Raw genomic sequence first — 16,573 nt, 5'->3', positions numbered from 1 at the left:
AATACATACTGCTGAATTTATTGCAACTCACGTGGACTTAATTTGAGTCTAAACTGGCTGTATCAGGACACTTTGATGGAATCACGATGGATAAATGAAAACATGGATAAAGACAGGAGAACGACAGCAGAACTGACACCTGATAGAGACACATGTATCGTATGTATGATGCGTTTTCGGGGGTGGCTGGATGCGTAAAATGGCACGATGGATGACTAGTAGACGCATAAAGGTATAGAGGCCTGACATACGAGCGAGGGAGTGTGGTTTCGTTGGTTTCGTTGGGAGCCAATAGTAGCATTCGATGCGTTTCCACTTACATCGATGTAGTTGGCGTTGATGTAGTCGGAGGAGGGGTCGTCTTCTATGGGCTGAAGAATAACCCTTGAGTGGTCATCTGAAGAAAGACACAAGAACACAGTGTTGGAGAGAGCAACAGAAAGAGACACGAACAAAGAGAGGAATATGATCACAGAGAGGAGAGCATAAAGAAAGAGAATACTTGATTGCAAAAGTAAATTAGTTTTTGAGTGTTTGCAATGAATATTTAAAAATACACCAAAATACCTTCGGATATGGAAAAAGACAACATTTAAGGGAACAAACTTGGACATTTAAGGTTCTATTTCTCAACTGCTTGTCCTAAAGTTTCATGCTATAACGTCATCAGCACTTCTTGTATACTATAACAGACATAAGGTAGGACTACAGAAGATGCTGTATGCAGGATAACTGGTTATTGAGCCCTGTGACCAGGTATTTAGTAAGTTTACTGACATCTATATCACAATACAATCATGAAATATCTGAATATGATCAATTAAAAACATTTACATCCAAACAATATTATATATATACTGAATACTATACTATCTAGCTTATTAATAAAATGATACAACAACATCGGCGATGCGGGAGCCAGCTGTAACTGTCATCGTAATTTTTGCAAACTTCTGACTACTAACGTTAACGTTAACGATGGCAGAGACGTGTTTTGTTTTCGCAATGGAGAGGGCGGTTGGAAATATGCATTGTGGGCAGGGTCTATGCCCTCCTTATGATTAAGGAATTATTAATGAGGGAGAAGGAGGACATGCCTTGGGAGGATTTTTACAAGGTAATCAGACACAAGTAAAGTAAAAAGCACAAGTATTTTCTTTTCTTTTTTCTCTCTCTTTCCCCCTTTCTTCCTTCTGAGAACAAACAGCAACATCTGCTCTGAACACAAGTGAATCAAACTTGCTTCCTTACATGCTATAATATTCCCATAGCGGTTCTTGGTGCGATTCTGCTCCTTTTTGGCCACATCCCAGGAGGCCGATTGGCCCTCGAAGAAGCTCTGTATCACCAACAACAGACGAAACACGAGGAAGAAAATTACACTTCATAGATTCTAGGAAGTAACATCCATGCCGGATAAATGCGAGCAGAAAGAATCACTTCTGCTCGACATAATTAGATACACAAAGAGAGGGACCATAAAAAGGGTTGTTGGTCTTTGACTGTTTAATCAATAAGGCAGAACATACTCTGAAATTAAGAGGCAATTTAATCCTCATAGTCATTTCATCATTGATTTTCAGAATAGGTTTTCTGTTGCTCTCTTCATTAAACATATGTTTTAGACATCTTGCAATATCAACTCTTCAGGAGTAGCATCATAAATGTCGCGGTTATACTTGCTACATATATTAACACTATTGCTACCAGCGCCAGTAATAAAAGCACTGCTACTAATAATCTTACTTCATACTCCTCCTTAAAGCCGTAGCTGTCAGAAGTCTTCATGAGGTTGATGTGCTGCAGGAGGTCGGCCACTCTGATGGCAGGGTGCAGCTGCCCCGTCTGATAAGGAGACTCAGTTCCTTCACAGTGGTAGCGAGGAACGTCCAGGAGCCTGCTGTTCTCTGCTGCAGAGGCACTGTGGTTCTCATCTGCACAGAGAGAGAGGAAAACATGGTCAGTAAATAGGCAAATTAACCAACATTTGCATTGCAGGTATCATTGTCTTCACTAAAAGCGGTGATTTATACTGTTCAGGGTAAAAATCTACTTAAATAGATCCAGTTTTTCTTATCAGGTCTGAGGAATGAGTCGTGCAGTAAAAGGATTTCCGAGGCTTTGTGCGTTAATGTATGTTGGATAAAATCGTGTGCATTCCCTGATTACAGGCTTGAAAAGAACACATTACTCTTATCTTTATAGAAGCAACAAAACAATGCCTTTATCACCGTCCTCTGAAACAAGCACTACCTGCTGGATGGGAGCTATTACCATAGGAAAACACTGCATTTTCCTCAGACCAAACAAACCATCAGCCCCTCTGTTTGCTCAGGTTACACTCACCTGTGATTGGGACTACATGTCAAAGCAGCAGGAAAAGAAGAGAGCAAAGAGGTTTAGTCAGACTGCAGTGGTTAAGGATATATTAGTAAGAATTTATATTTGAAGCGCTTTGAATGTTCACACATAAAGAATGAGCCAAAAAAAAAAGGTGATCTCACAAAACAATAAGGATGACAAAAAAACAGGTTCAGTTTGTTATAATGTTGACCCCTTGCTAAAACAACACCTATCACAACATAGTCATCCCACTGCTCACTGATTAACTACATCACTTCATTCAGTAACACTATACTAATACAAAAGCTTCTATAACTTCCACAATACTTGTAATATTAACAAACTACACCATGTAAACCTATTCAGAAATGCTAAATAACTACGGAGGGGTACAAGGCCAAGCATAAGGAAAAACATCTGAGGAGGTGGATTGTTTTGTTTCAAGAGCGGAGTTGAAATGTTTAGAATAAAGTCAAACTTCAAGTATTTTTGCCGCCACTTAAAAACTAGATGAAGGTCTCTGTACTGAAACAAGTTCTTTATATTTTTCCGAGAATTTTAAGTGCAGAAGACAATGTGCAGGAGTTCTTTGTCTGCATGATTAGGAAAAAAAAATCTAATTACAAGAGAAAAAATAATCAAAAACTCTTTCCCTGGGGCGCTGGTTTAGCTCAGCTGGTAGAGCGGGCACCCCATATACAGAGACTACAGTCCTCCACGCACTGATCGCAGGCTCAACTCCCGGTCTGCTGATCATTTGGTGCATGTCACTCTCTACTCCCGACATTTCCTGTCTCTCTTCAGCTGTCTTTGTCTATTAAAGGCAAAAAGCCCCCCCAAAAAAACCTTTTTGATTTTTCGATACCTGGCACTTGCAACTCGCTATTTCAACTTGATTGTCGACATTTCCAGTTTATATTCAAATGCCAAAAAAACCCAGAAAAAATTATTCCTCCTTATTTTTTTCTTATGTCTGGCTTTAATACTCGGCTGTAATATGACACATCTATTGCATACACTTATTGTATACTTCGGTGTATTAGACGCACTTTTTATCTAAAAAGTGGGCTGCGTCCTGTGTACCAGCGCGACCAATATACCAGTATACAAAGCAGACAGAGGTATTTTTTTGTGTTACAGTATTTTACCCAGACGATGGCGCTATAATCTAGCTAAAGCTTCGTCACAAACGTGCCATCATGATCGCCAGTGCAGTGGCCACCCTCACAACAATCGACGTTATCGTAGGTTGAGCTCAACTACTGCACCAGCAGCTAGCAGGACGGCAAACTTGCAGGCGAAAACAGATGACGGGCTATAATTTGTGTGTTTCGAATGAAATGAAAATAGATTTAAATAGTACTTGCATACACGTTCGTATTAACAAATAACTGTAGAAAACCTGCTTTCACTCCGCGATGCTCCCAAAACAGACTGCGTCTTATATTCCAGATTTTACAGTAAGCCACATTTGAGCAGTTATGTGCTATAGAATGCACATTCAGTGACTAATAATTTTGTTTTGGCATCTTGTACATTGAAAAAGTAGCTCAGTTGCAGGTAATAATGAGGTCAAACTGTCGCAGAACTTCCAGGTGAATGTTTCTGTGCTGTTGCTGATAATGCGAGTTGGCAGTAGTAATGCACAGACTGACAGGTCGTATAATGGAGGAGCTCGGTGTTGCAGCACAACTGACTGATTTTATGTTCACTGCTGTTTATTAACTGACACTGTTTATTCCATCCGAGCGATGCTTCTCTCTGCTCTGAGGACATGTTAGCTCATTACTGACTGTTAAAGGTTTGTTAGGCCCTCGTCAGGCCAATTAACGACAAACTTAACCCGACACTGCCTCTTAATTCGCTACTTCCTGCTACTTCTTCCCACTCTGTGATGTGATTGGCCAAGACAGATTGTAACTGCAGCCTTCACTCCAAATTAGAGGATATGGAATGGTTAATTAACACAGTTTGGTGGCGTTGTGGATTGCGGAGCGCTTAAGGGTATGTTACAACTCCACATCACGCTGCAGTGTCAACACGAAACTAAAGATAAACACATTGCAGCGCAGCGCGGGAGCTGGATCCAACTTGGCAATAACTACAGTTTTCACGGTTCAGAGCGGCTCAGGGACTAACGCAGATGGTAGATACTCAAGCAGACTTCTAGATCCAGACACGCAGGACTCGAGGCACCAAGTTGTTCGCTGTCACTTGATGTCATAGATTTAATCAGAAGCTGTTTATTTTAATGGCAACGTGACAACTTGTCTTCCTTGTTTTAAGCATCAGTATGTGTCGTTTTTTGGACAGTAAATGGCGTGCCTTGAAACAACTCAAAACTGTGGAAATAATGAGGTCTCTAAGGAAGAATGTTGGTAATTACTGTGAATATCAATAACTCTCAGAGGGAAACAGAAAGCGTGGCTGGGATTGAACCTCGGGAAAACACAGTACGACAGATGAAGTGCTTGGCTGCTGGAGGTTTTAGTACCGGCCATGTTTAACACAGAGATTTGGCACTAAGTAGCAAAAAGAATTACACATCTTTAGATTGCCTATGAAACGAATCCAAACATCCTCTTTTATTTTTTGTTGTATTTCTCTTTAATTTTCTTTATTCACTGTTTTCTGCTGCTAAAATGTTTGTTGTGGTTTTACTAGAGAGCGTTATAAACATCTAGCAACCAAAAGAGGTAACATGGCGGTACTAAAACTTCAATCAAGCTACACTATCCATCCAGGTCACAGTACATAACCCTGCAGGATGTAATGGAAACATGTATGACATTTTAACCAAGGATTTGGACACAAAATAGGGGCCTACGTCACGATGCACAAAGACGTACAAGATGAGGCTACAACCACAGGGCTTTGGGATGATGATGGGTGATGACTAAAGGGAACTGGTGGTATACGTGACACATCCAACCATGCTGGAGATCTCACCTAACACAGCAGTAGGAACCAGAGGGTCGTTTGGCACTGTGGGAGGAAACACGGCAAGGACATTTTTTAAATTTCAGCTTCACTTAAACGTATAACAGCCTCGTTTAATACCCCTTTGTGATTGGTCAGTTGCAGCATTCTGTGATGGATGCGGTTCTGATCATAGATTCTGGAGGACCAAGACCGAACATAGCAATTCACTAGGGTGTCAGGTAATAATGACCTGCTCCCTGTACATTATTACATACATATGTTCGGATCTTAAATTAAAGAGTATTTAAGGAAATTTAAAGGGGGGTATGATACAAATTTCAAGCTTCATATTTCACCTGTGGAGTAGCTTAGCATCATTTACAGTTAAAAAATATAATTTTTCACCCTGGAGCTCTGTGCAGGCCCTCATACAGCCTCTGCCTGAAACGACTCAGTCAGCTCTGTCCCTTTAAGAAACCCCGCCCCTACAAGCCCACTTTCTTCTGATTGGCCAGCTCTCTGAAGCCTGCTGAGGCCGCAATTTGTGACGTCACAAAGTGCAGCGTGTAGAAAAAACTGTGTGAAACCTGGCTTTCACAGCAGCCTGCAAACTGAGTTGAGAAGCCTGGGGATTACTCCAACATACTTTCACCTACAGATTTGAAACTTCAGCCACGTTTAGTCTGAACATCCAACATTGTAACATTATATATGTGTCTGAAAATGTGAAACAGCATAATACCCCCTCTTTAAGCAAAATGTAAACCCCCACAAAAAAAGAAGATCCGCTATAAACGGCTGCTATTGGACTGTATATTCTCCTGTGATTGGCCTGATCATGAGTAAAAAGCTACATCACATGGATCATCTACTGCATCTTTGCAGGAAACTCTCAGAATGATGGCTATGCTCAATGTTGTTTGGTAAAACCATGAAGTATTTTACTTTAGAAAAAGTCTGAGCAGTAATGATAGAAGAGGAAAACATGAAAATACCCAGATGTGTTAGAGTAAAGTAGAATTAAACAGATTAGATTCAAGCTTCAGAGTTGTGTTTTAAAGATACTCCATTGCTAAAGCCAACATTAAAGGTTCTAAATAATTAGATTAACAGTAATAATAATCTTGTTTTTGAACCTACATCTGTTGTTGTAGTTGTGAGAGTCCATGAACGTCACAGCCATGGGATCCTCTCCATGCAGGGTGCTCTGGTCAGCATAGCTGCGATCCATGGCGTTCACCATGTGAGTCATTTCCTGTCGCGTCGTTCCGATGGCGTCTTTGCGTTTTTTAGCCAGTTTCCTGTCGGGGGCAGAGACGGACACAGTCAGACGTCTTGTAAACAATCTCACAAACATCAGCTAGCCTGCAGACCACCAGCTTGAAAGGAATAGTCTTAAATTTTGCACGAAGTAGTATCATGTAAGTATCATGGGTTTTTGCACGGCTGGGGGGCTGCAGGCTGCTGATTCACGATGCAGAGTTAAGCACCAACAAGGAAGAAGAAAACAGGAGAGAATAAAGGTTGGGAGAAGAGAAAAAGAGAGGAGAGAACAGGCAAGGGAGGTAGAGGAAAGGCTTGTTTGAAAATGTAACAGGCTCGGCTGTAGGAGCAGAGGGGGAATAGCTTCTAATACAGAGCAGGGAAAATGACCTATGACCTACACGTAGCAAAGGGAAAATCTGTTATCCACCTCAGTACCAGATATCAGAATACAGACTTCTCATACAGTGAAGAAACACAAATGAAAAATATATATTTGGTTTTCATCTGACAGCAAAGATAGGAAAAATCCCATTAAAACAACAGTGAGGGAATGAATCTATAGAAGCTCAGGGAAAACCATTTACCGACCCAAGTAGCACGGTTATCATCGTATGAGTAAAAGGACTTCCAGGTCAGTCCAGAGAACCGCACACCGTGTAGAGATACCTGATATTCCCTTCTAATCTGCTATTTTTCCTCACAGACTGCTTTTACATTGTTGAATTAAAAGGTATCACTGGTTTCCTTCTCATAAAACCCGGTGCCTCGTGAAGAAAAATAACAGTTTAAAATGTAAACATCGAGGTATTATTTTCAGGGTTTAACTCTCGATCCATAAAATCCCGGGAAAAATACCTGCAGAGGGCTGAATACTTGGAGCATGACGGAGCATGCAGGAACACTTTGTACCCAGAGCCATAGATGTACACCAGTTAGATCAACAATTGTACCGTCCAAAAAACATGTTTTAAATGAATTAGTTCCTCGTTGATGCAACAGGTTGAACTCGAATCTAACTGTAAACATATTCTCTTAGAAGTTTGAGGAATTTCTCATTGTTGCATAACTGATACATACAACATACGGCTCTGACTTCTTCCCAGTAAACAGACAGGAGCATGCTGTGTTTTATCTTGTGTTTTACCTCTTCACCCCCAACTCCACCTCTAAGACCACACACACACACACATGATACACGCACACTCACACACTCAGGAACATTGATTTGACCACACCAATAGGAACTAGTAGCTGTTTGTGTGAGTGTTTGTGAGCGTTTTATCAGTTGTCAAACAGAAAACATGAACATAGACAGATATATTTATCATATGCAGTGTACTTGTACTATACATAGTGTAAATAGTAGAGACAGAGGGAGAAACAGAGATAAAGATAGGGGTTTGCTGTGACCAGAGCTAGAGTGGATCGCTGTTTCAGAGTTTTAAAGTCTCAATTGTAAAAACTGAATTCTGAATTGATTGTGAGCTCAATAAGTATTCATAAAATGTCCTGTAATCTCTTCTGAACATGCAGAATCATTGAAATTGTAAACATTTACGAGACACCCTGCGAATCACTTTGAAAATGAAATACAAAGCTAATTTCCTTTCCTTCAAAAATCTTCAAAAAGTTGTTTCGAATGATGTCCAAATGGATTGATTTGTGAAAACTGGTTATAAAAGTTAGATGCCCGAATGAGGACAAAAAGAGAACATGGCAGTAAATGCTCCTGATAAATGTTCTTCAAAAGATGCCAAATTGTAGCTGTGTCCCAATCCAAGGGCTGCATCCTTCGGAGGACGTATCTGAAGATCGATCGCGTCACAGCGGTGCGTCGAAGGCTGGCACATTTTGAAGGCTCCTTGTGTCCTCCTTTTCCCGGGCCAATGGCCAACTTTAAATGTAAAAGTTTTTGGTTTCAACTTAATCAGATAGCTAGTGATACAATTGTTAAAAATAACGAAACAAATTATCTTTAAAATAAAAGATTAAGTTACCTGACGTTAGTTACGATAGCTAGTTAGCCCGCTGGCTGCCTGTGGCTAGGGGACAGGAGATGCGTTTGCATGGTTAAGGGCGCAAACAGGAAATCCTCCGTAGACCTGACCGTCTCATTTCAGTTCGGCCGTCTACACAGGCCATGATTGACTCATCCTGCTCAGACCGCATCCTTCAAAGGATGTAGCCCCCAAAATGAGACACAGCTACTGTTTCGATTACTCTCCTGCTGCTGCTGTTACTTCCTGGTAAGCAGACAATAGTGGTGAATAATGCTGCATTCATGTTGTGACGAGTTCTGGATTGAGAAAATTAATGTGAATGCTCTTCAAGTCGGAACAGAAAGTGGGAAAGTTGGAGAAGATTTTGGTGGTTAAAAGATTTGATATCATATTACTCAGATATACTATATCAGACAGATCATTTGGGATATGGTATTAGGTTGTAACCGTTAGTTGCTTTCGATGTAGAGTTACCTATTTGTCCTATGCAATAAAATATAACACATCACAAGGATGTGATTAGGGATCCACTTTGGTCACAGCCAGTTGGAGACAATAAGAGACAGAGTAGAGACGGGAGTTCCCACAACACCAGAGAAACCACCAAGAACAACTACCAAACTCAGAGCCACGTGCTCCAAACAGGAAGCTGCCCGACACTGAGCATGTGCAGCAGCGTTACCATGATACCTGTGACTTGATGGGCGGATGGATGATCACATGACTACATGCACACAAAGAGCTACAAGTCACAAGTGCAGCATTCTTTTTTCAAATAACACGCTTAGGCCTGTGTCGTCCCACTTTGGCCCGCTTTGTTCTGGTTTTCAGGCCAACTTTGGCCTTCATTAGCCTGCTTCAGAGCAACTTTGGAGCATGTAGAGGACACCAGGGCTGAGGTCAATTCACAGTCAGTTCAGTCCCTTTGATACAAAGTGACACTACATCTCTTAATGATTTGGCATTTCTTTATGTCTTGTATCTTATTATGAGGAAACCATCAACATGATCCTGCTAATAGTGCATGTTCAGATCTAAATCTGTTTATAAAAATGGTCCTGACCTGACTGACATGAAAGTGAACTGACCCCCACCCTGGCAAGGCGTCAATGAGGATGGCTTTGGCTGGTTGGTCAGAGCTGAAAATGTGTTTTGACTTGAAAAAAGTATACTGCATCTTTAAAAATAACAACAACTAGCCACTAAGAATAATCATAAGAATAGGCCGCCCAATAAGATAACAGCAGCTGGGTGAGCTGATTGTTGATTGGTTGTTTACTTACAGGTAATAAGAGTATGAATAGTAGGTCCTCCTGGGGTTGTGAGCCAATCAGAAAGCAAAGAATGAGACACAAGGGTCATGAATATGCAAATTAGGACAATACTGTCCTGTCCCAACCAGCAACAACAGAAACAGAGGAAAACACCTTTTGATTGCTACAACTTGAGGGTCATGCAAGGGGTCGTTTTAAGAATTATGGGCCCTATTTCTCTAAAAATACTGTCGTTTAAAGCTGAAATACCACAAAACAAGCTAAAGGACTTAAAAAACTACTAGTAAAATAACAACTAACTATAAATATTGAACTAATAACATGCAGTCTGTGTTTTCTTTACTTCCAGAGGGGTCATATTTAAACTCATGCAATATTTTAAAGCTGCGCTTCAACCCTGATTAGAGATTTTAAGCCCTAATCAGCCAATCACCTTCACTTCACTCAAAACTTGATACAAAGCTAACTGATCTGTAACACCACGCAGCTCGCTTCCTGTAAAGCAAGCATGATGTCATTGCGATGTCATCATGTCCCACCATTTTAAAGATGCAGTATTGTTCAAAGTTGTAAAGGTTTGATGACGATGAAGATTGATCTCCCCAGAAACCTTCATGGAAACTACTAAAATGTCCCACACATGAGGGTGACATTAAATCAAACATATTTTGATGACATTTAGATCATTTCCCAAGTTCACTACTGCTTAGTCTCGAAAGCTCAACACGAATGATGTCAGCTCAAAACAAACTGGAAATGTTTTTAGGACTTTGTAAACCTAAAGGCAATTTTATATCCAATGCAGAGAGATGCAAATGAGCTTTTCCAACCAGAAACTGGAGTCATGAGTGGATCAATGTTGGTCCTAACAGTCTTAGATATTGTTACAAATCAAACTAAAAATGTAACTAAACAAAACACCACATTAAATATAGCAAAAGCATCTTCTTGCTCTTTGTCAGTTGGTCATACTGTTTATATTTAGTGTCAACCTGCCAGAAATCAATCTTGGTTTAACATTTAAACATGATGGTTTACTGTACATGAGCTCTGTCATCCTGCAGCCCTCCTTTGAACACTTTGCTATCCAGTGCTTACGTTTATTTTAAGTCGCCTCTTTACTGGTCACGGTACAAAAAGATCAGACGCAGAATATAGTTCCTGTGCAGTTACCTGTCAAATATGTGTATATATGTTGTCTTTCAATTCAGACAAATGTTTCTCCAATCAAAAGGCCTAAAATCCTCAACTAATCTTTCATGTCATGTTTTTAGACAATTTTAGGTATATTAAATAACTACAATATTTTTGTCTGACTCCTTAAAGGGGGGGGTATTATGCTAATTTCAAGATTCATATTTCACTCTGTGATACCTGTGGAGTAGCTTAGCATAATTTACAGTTAAATTAATTTTTCCCACACTGGTGCTCAATGCAGGCCCTCACACAGCCTCTGCCTGAAACGACTCAGTCAGCTCTGTCCCTTTAAGAAACCCTGCCCCTAAAAGCCTGCTTTCTTCTGATCCTTGTGATGTCACAAAGTGCAGTATGTAGAAAAAACTGTGTGAAACCTGGCATTCACGGCAGCCTGCAGACTGAGCTGAGAAGCCTGGGGATTACTCCAACACACTTTTACCTACAGATCTGAAACTTCACCCACGTTTAGTCTGAACATCCAACATTGTAACGTTATATGTCTTAAAATGTGAAACAGCATAATACTCCCACTTTAAGCTCAGTCTTTTGGTTGTCGCTTCATGAACACTTTGACACTTAATCAGCAGGACGATAGCTAGATCACATGAAAACATTAAGAGAATTAGAATATAAATATGGAAGTCAGGGCTGCAGGAGCAAAGTGCTCCTGTGACGAGGGTTCATTACTGGCTGTAATTTAACGTCTCTAATTGTTTTTGATTGGCTGAGTGAGACCATGATTGGTGTAATTAAGAAACTGTTTCCTCTGTTGCTCTCTGAAGCCTCTGTCAAGATAAAATACATCAATGTCCACAGGAAAGACACATTTTCTTAAACATGTGACTGTAAATCAAAAGTTAACTATGCGTTCATTTGTATGGTAGTAGGTGCTGTATGATATGAGGCATATATCTGTCCTGATTATGCAAATTAGATGACTAATTATTCCCTCTTCAATGAGGCACTCAGATTCCCTGAACACCAGATTTTAATTGAAAGGTCACTGGAGGAACGACATCTTTAGTAATAGTTAATTATTACACACGTACACTCCTGTACATGACTTAAAAATATGCATGCACACGTGTGAACACGTGCCCTGAACAGCAGAAAGACATGATTCAACCTCATGTAACCTCACAGTTGCTGAGGTAAAATGTGATGTGAATAGACTGAATAGAGAGGTCGGTATATGCAGCATAAAAGTGGTCTGAAATTGTGGTGAGGGGTTGCTTTCAAAGCACAAGGATGGCTCTCCTGTCCGCTTAATTGAAGTTGGAATATAACACAGAACAAGCTATTGTAAATGCATTACACTGTATTGCAGCTGGAAAAAATAAGGATATTTTCAGTAAAGCTTTTCTGTCTGATGACATTTGTTTTGATACTTTATAACATGGAGGGTAGAGCTGGTGATGCTAATAATTCATGCTGCTGTCATGTTTATAACTGCTAACATTTTGTTTAATTGGAGCGCTGGGATTGTCTTGATCACTTTTGGAGCCACTTAACTCGTTACAGAAATAGAACAATAACACAAGATTATCAGATTTATAAAGATAAGTGTATGAGAATATTGTTGATATAGTTTTTAAGCTGTAATCAATGCAAAATTAAGAGCTCCATAATTCAGCAGCTGCTCAGCGCTGCAGCTGCACCCTCATGTTGTAGCTGAGCTCAGCCACCACATGGTGGAGCCCTGCACCAGACTAACACATCGCAGGCTGATATATTACAATGACTCCAGGACCAACTGTGACTCTGCTTAGTTCAACTTTAGCCGAGAAAAAAGGATGTATATATAGGAAAAGAAATGCACAACAGGATTCTGTCAGTCCGATGATAAGCATCCCTCACCATGCCTGCTAAATAAAACCCTTTTAAAGTGTGTAATCTAGCACAAGACAGCGCTGCTCTTTAAACAAAGATGTTGTTAGACTCTTCCCACAACCAAACCAATTCACTTCCTTTAAGCAACATTTGGTTTCTCCTTAATCAACTAATCAAATCTCCTCTCCACGCACAACAGACTTTCATGTGGATCAGATTGACTTTGATGTCCACCTCTGTAGAAGTTTGGCTTTTCCCTACATACAGACACTGTTCATACAATGCCCTAATGTATGTTTCCCTTTACCTTCAAAATAAAAGCATTCTAATAGATGTTATGTCTTGGAATCTTCTAGTTATAATATTGAAAAGTTACTTGACACCTTCTAAGATCTGCTCTCTTTCTGACTCTCGTCTGAGTGTTTGTTTTGTCTGCTTTGATTCGACAGATGTACTGTGTAAGAAAGAAGTTTCCTCAGATCTTTCTTAAACAAGGAAGCACATCTGGGAGGCAGCTGATTCTAATTTTAGAAGCACCATATTTTCACAGTGATTTCAGGACAACAAGCCTTTATCTATCTATCACTTCAGGAAGTGATCGAGCTGGTTCTGAAGGGAGATCAACGTTTATGGTGGATGGATGGAAGATGGTGTTACTACACACAACAAGAGAATGGGATTGAGTGCACATTTTCATCTGTTCGTCCTTCATCCGATGCCTGTTGGTGTAGCACAGGTTTCTCCACTTTGTATTTGGACTCTTAATGAAACTCTTCGTTCAAAGTGTTTCAGTGAGCGTGGTTGGGGGGGCTGTCACTCACCTCTTCTTGACCAATAGGATGGCTACCAGCACCAGCAGTATAAAGACGAGCACTCCAGCGCTGATCCCAGCGATCTTCACCACCCGATCCGTCTGCTTAGCGGGGTCAGGGATGACTTCTGGCTCCTCTGTAGCACCTTTAACATAATAAAACCAACATCAATACCACCTTACAAGACTAATTAAAAGATTCTTCAGAGTGTTCGGAGTCAAAACAGGAAAAAGTAATTTAACATCCTCATTTGTAAAACATACTGGTGTATTTACAACTAGAATGACCTCACATAGGGACCTTATTTTGACACTTTTGTGCATATTTAAAGGAGCAGTTCGCCCCTGGAAAAAGCCGCTATCAGTCACAGCTGGTGTTCTCTGTAATCAGTAGAACCAATAATATTTGAAATTGGCGCCACAGCTGTGGAGAAAGTTGTACAAACAGCTCGGGGTTTCGCCCATTCCACATTCCTACAACACCCAGCATGCATTGCGCCCCTCCCTCTGACAGGAACGGCACAGCGAGAGATGCTGGAGTGAAATACTACCATTTAGCTGCAGGCAATGGCTCAGAGCGGTACAGAATCTGAGATACAACGAGAATATACCGGTGGAACCGTCTAAAAAATCGTTATGTCTGCAGTCTACATTTCAAACCTGACGATTTTTAATGAGCCATGACGTCGGAGGCGAGCGTCCTAGATTGAGGAAGTGTAGTTTAGCGAGCTCACTGGCCTCCGCCAGATGATGCGTTTTACGTAGTCTAGAGGTTTCCAGGGCCCATTGGAAAAGCGGATAGCGCCGTCTAAAGGCACAGAGCCAAATTGCATTTTTTTTCTATAATAATGAAATTAGCTCCCCATGATAGCATGATAGGACTGAGGCTGAAAATCGGCGAACTGGCCCTTTAATAATGTAAACTTCATTAGAAAGCTGCTAAATTATATAAATAATTTCTAGTTCTGACTTTTGTGTTTTTTTTCTTGAGTGAGCTATTGGAGTTCATGTTTCCTGGTCAGCAGAAGTAAAATAAAAACTAACCTTTGTCACCTCTGAGACATCACTCAATAAAGCACTACAAGCTTTGTGATCTTGAGGTGGATTTCTGCCCTTGTGCTGTTATTATTGTGGCCTTTTTCTGCTGGAAAGCTGTCAACCAATTTTTCATAAGCTGCTGACTATCCAGGAAAAACCCGTTTGTAAAATATCCAGTTTGAAGTACTTTTATTCTAAAGTAACCTTTAAATACAGGTACTGAAAGACAGAAACAGTTGACATCCTTTAATCTTTATTATCTGGATTTTCCTACAACTTAAAAGGTGTTTTTGTTTAAGAACTTCATGTTGGAGCATGAAAAGTTAGTGAGCAACCATTTTTCTAACCACCCAACAACCTTCTGGGGCAGCAAACTCCCCCAAAGCAACCCTAAGCTGCAAACTAAGCTTTCAAGGAACCCTGAATCTTCATACTCCATATATCTGAAATGCTGCTTTCTGACTCACTGTAAGCCTGTTACACAGATAAAAGAATCTTGGCACTATTTGGATGCATTTTCGCAACCCTGTGTCACCCAAGGCTGCCAAAGTATGCCACCCAACTGCCTGAGGAATTTAGTTTGCTTCTCTCAAGATGTCTTTACTAAATGGCCTCACATCAGGAAAAGTGGTGAGTGCGATAAGAAAACAAACCCTGATGAGCCGTTTAAATGCGAAGCTTTAATGAGGCCTTTGCTAAAGATCAGGTAAATATCAAGACTCTTAATACTCCTCATGAAGCAAAGACAGACAACTGCCTACACAAATGCCATGGTAACTGTCATTCATGATGTATATATAGTTTGAGAAGATTAATTGACTCACAGGTAACAGTGCAATCTTTATTAATATGACTGCTGTGTAATAATGAACAAAAGATATTGCTTCTACCCACGACAGTCTCTTCTACTCAACAGCTCATATAAGTACATTTCCTTTTCTCATAGTAGACACCTGGGCATAAAGCAGGTATAGCTTTAGCAACACAACAAAACATTACAGACTCAAAGAGTTAGAAGACATGCGAGCAGCTCTGTGAGGCTGAATTTAGGCACATGAACACACATGCTAACAATAGCAAATTAACGAACGCCTGCATGTAAAGAAGGAATAACGTTAATCATGCCCTCTGTCTTAGTTTTGCCTATTAACATGTAAAGTATTGGACAACTTTAAATTTTGACTTTATGATAGCACTACATGAAAGGTCAGGGGGTCACTGAAGTAATTACAATATATCTTGACGGAGTCATGACTGTTAGGGATCTCTATTTACGGATACATAGAAATGTAGAATCTGTAGGCAGGGACGTGGATTTTAGGGACAGCAAGTGTTCTGTTCGGATCGGTTTCAGTTTGTAGTACGCTTGTAGTGTGAGTAATATTGACCATCACATATCAGCAGGCTGCGGCGTATGCAGGAAAAACAGTCCGTGTGGAGAGCAAAAGCAGGCGGAACATAATGTGGCGTAATGACATCCCGGCTCCCATCAGTGGCTATCTGAGGATCATTTAGCTTCTTATTAATCTCTATAAACAGACATCTGCATGCTAACAGCTAACAGTCTGTTCTAGATCTGAAATTCAACTTGAGATAAATTCCCTGACGTGGTGTCACGAAAGCCGTCCAGCATTCGGATTTCCCGACTTCCTTGAATGCATCAGAAATGATCGATCCGACCTCCGTTCAACAAACGAGCATTTTAAACGATGTTTTCTTCTCCTCTAGAGGACAGACCTGACAAAGCTTCATTTTGACTTTTTACTAATCTGCATCATGATGCTGTAATTTCAGCAAAGGTAAGACCCGTTAATTAAAGTCAATCACGAGAAAAACTGTTTCTTTTTCTGTAAACAATGCAGCACGCAGAAAAGGAAGTCTTGACTGGAAGT

The 16,573-nt window shown here is 40.4% G+C and overlaps 1 protein-coding gene across 1 annotated transcript in view; it reads right to left on the bottom strand.

The window, feature by feature from the left end:
- ptprk (protein tyrosine phosphatase receptor type K) overlaps positions 1-16,573 on the bottom strand; it is a 135,739-nt gene that overhangs the window by 13,972 nt on the left and 105,194 nt on the right. The window contains exons 21-28 of the mRNA XM_069657296.1: positions 13,654-13,789; positions 9,815-9,844; positions 6,406-6,566; positions 5,293-5,328; positions 2,347-2,358; positions 1,747-1,934; positions 1,252-1,339; positions 252-397 (exon numbers count right to left, since the gene is read on the bottom strand). Coding sequence (XP_069513397.1) covers positions 252-397; positions 1,252-1,339; positions 1,747-1,934; positions 2,347-2,358; positions 5,293-5,328; positions 6,406-6,566; positions 9,815-9,844; positions 13,654-13,789 — 797 coding nt within the window. The remainder of the gene's footprint in view (positions 1-251; positions 398-1,251; positions 1,340-1,746; positions 1,935-2,346; positions 2,359-5,292; positions 5,329-6,405; positions 6,567-9,814; positions 9,845-13,653; positions 13,790-16,573) is intronic.

This window comes from Semicossyphus pulcher, unplaced genomic scaffold (assembly GCF_022749685.1).
Source record: "Semicossyphus pulcher isolate SPU_LCO1_2020_fin unplaced genomic scaffold, fSemPul1.0.p SCAF_11, whole genome shotgun sequence".
NCBI classification, from domain to species: Eukaryota; Metazoa; Chordata; class Actinopteri; order Labriformes; family Labridae; genus Semicossyphus; species Semicossyphus pulcher.
The sequence above is the reverse complement of the archived record's forward strand: the minus strand, read 5'-3'. Positions and strand labels throughout refer to the sequence as shown.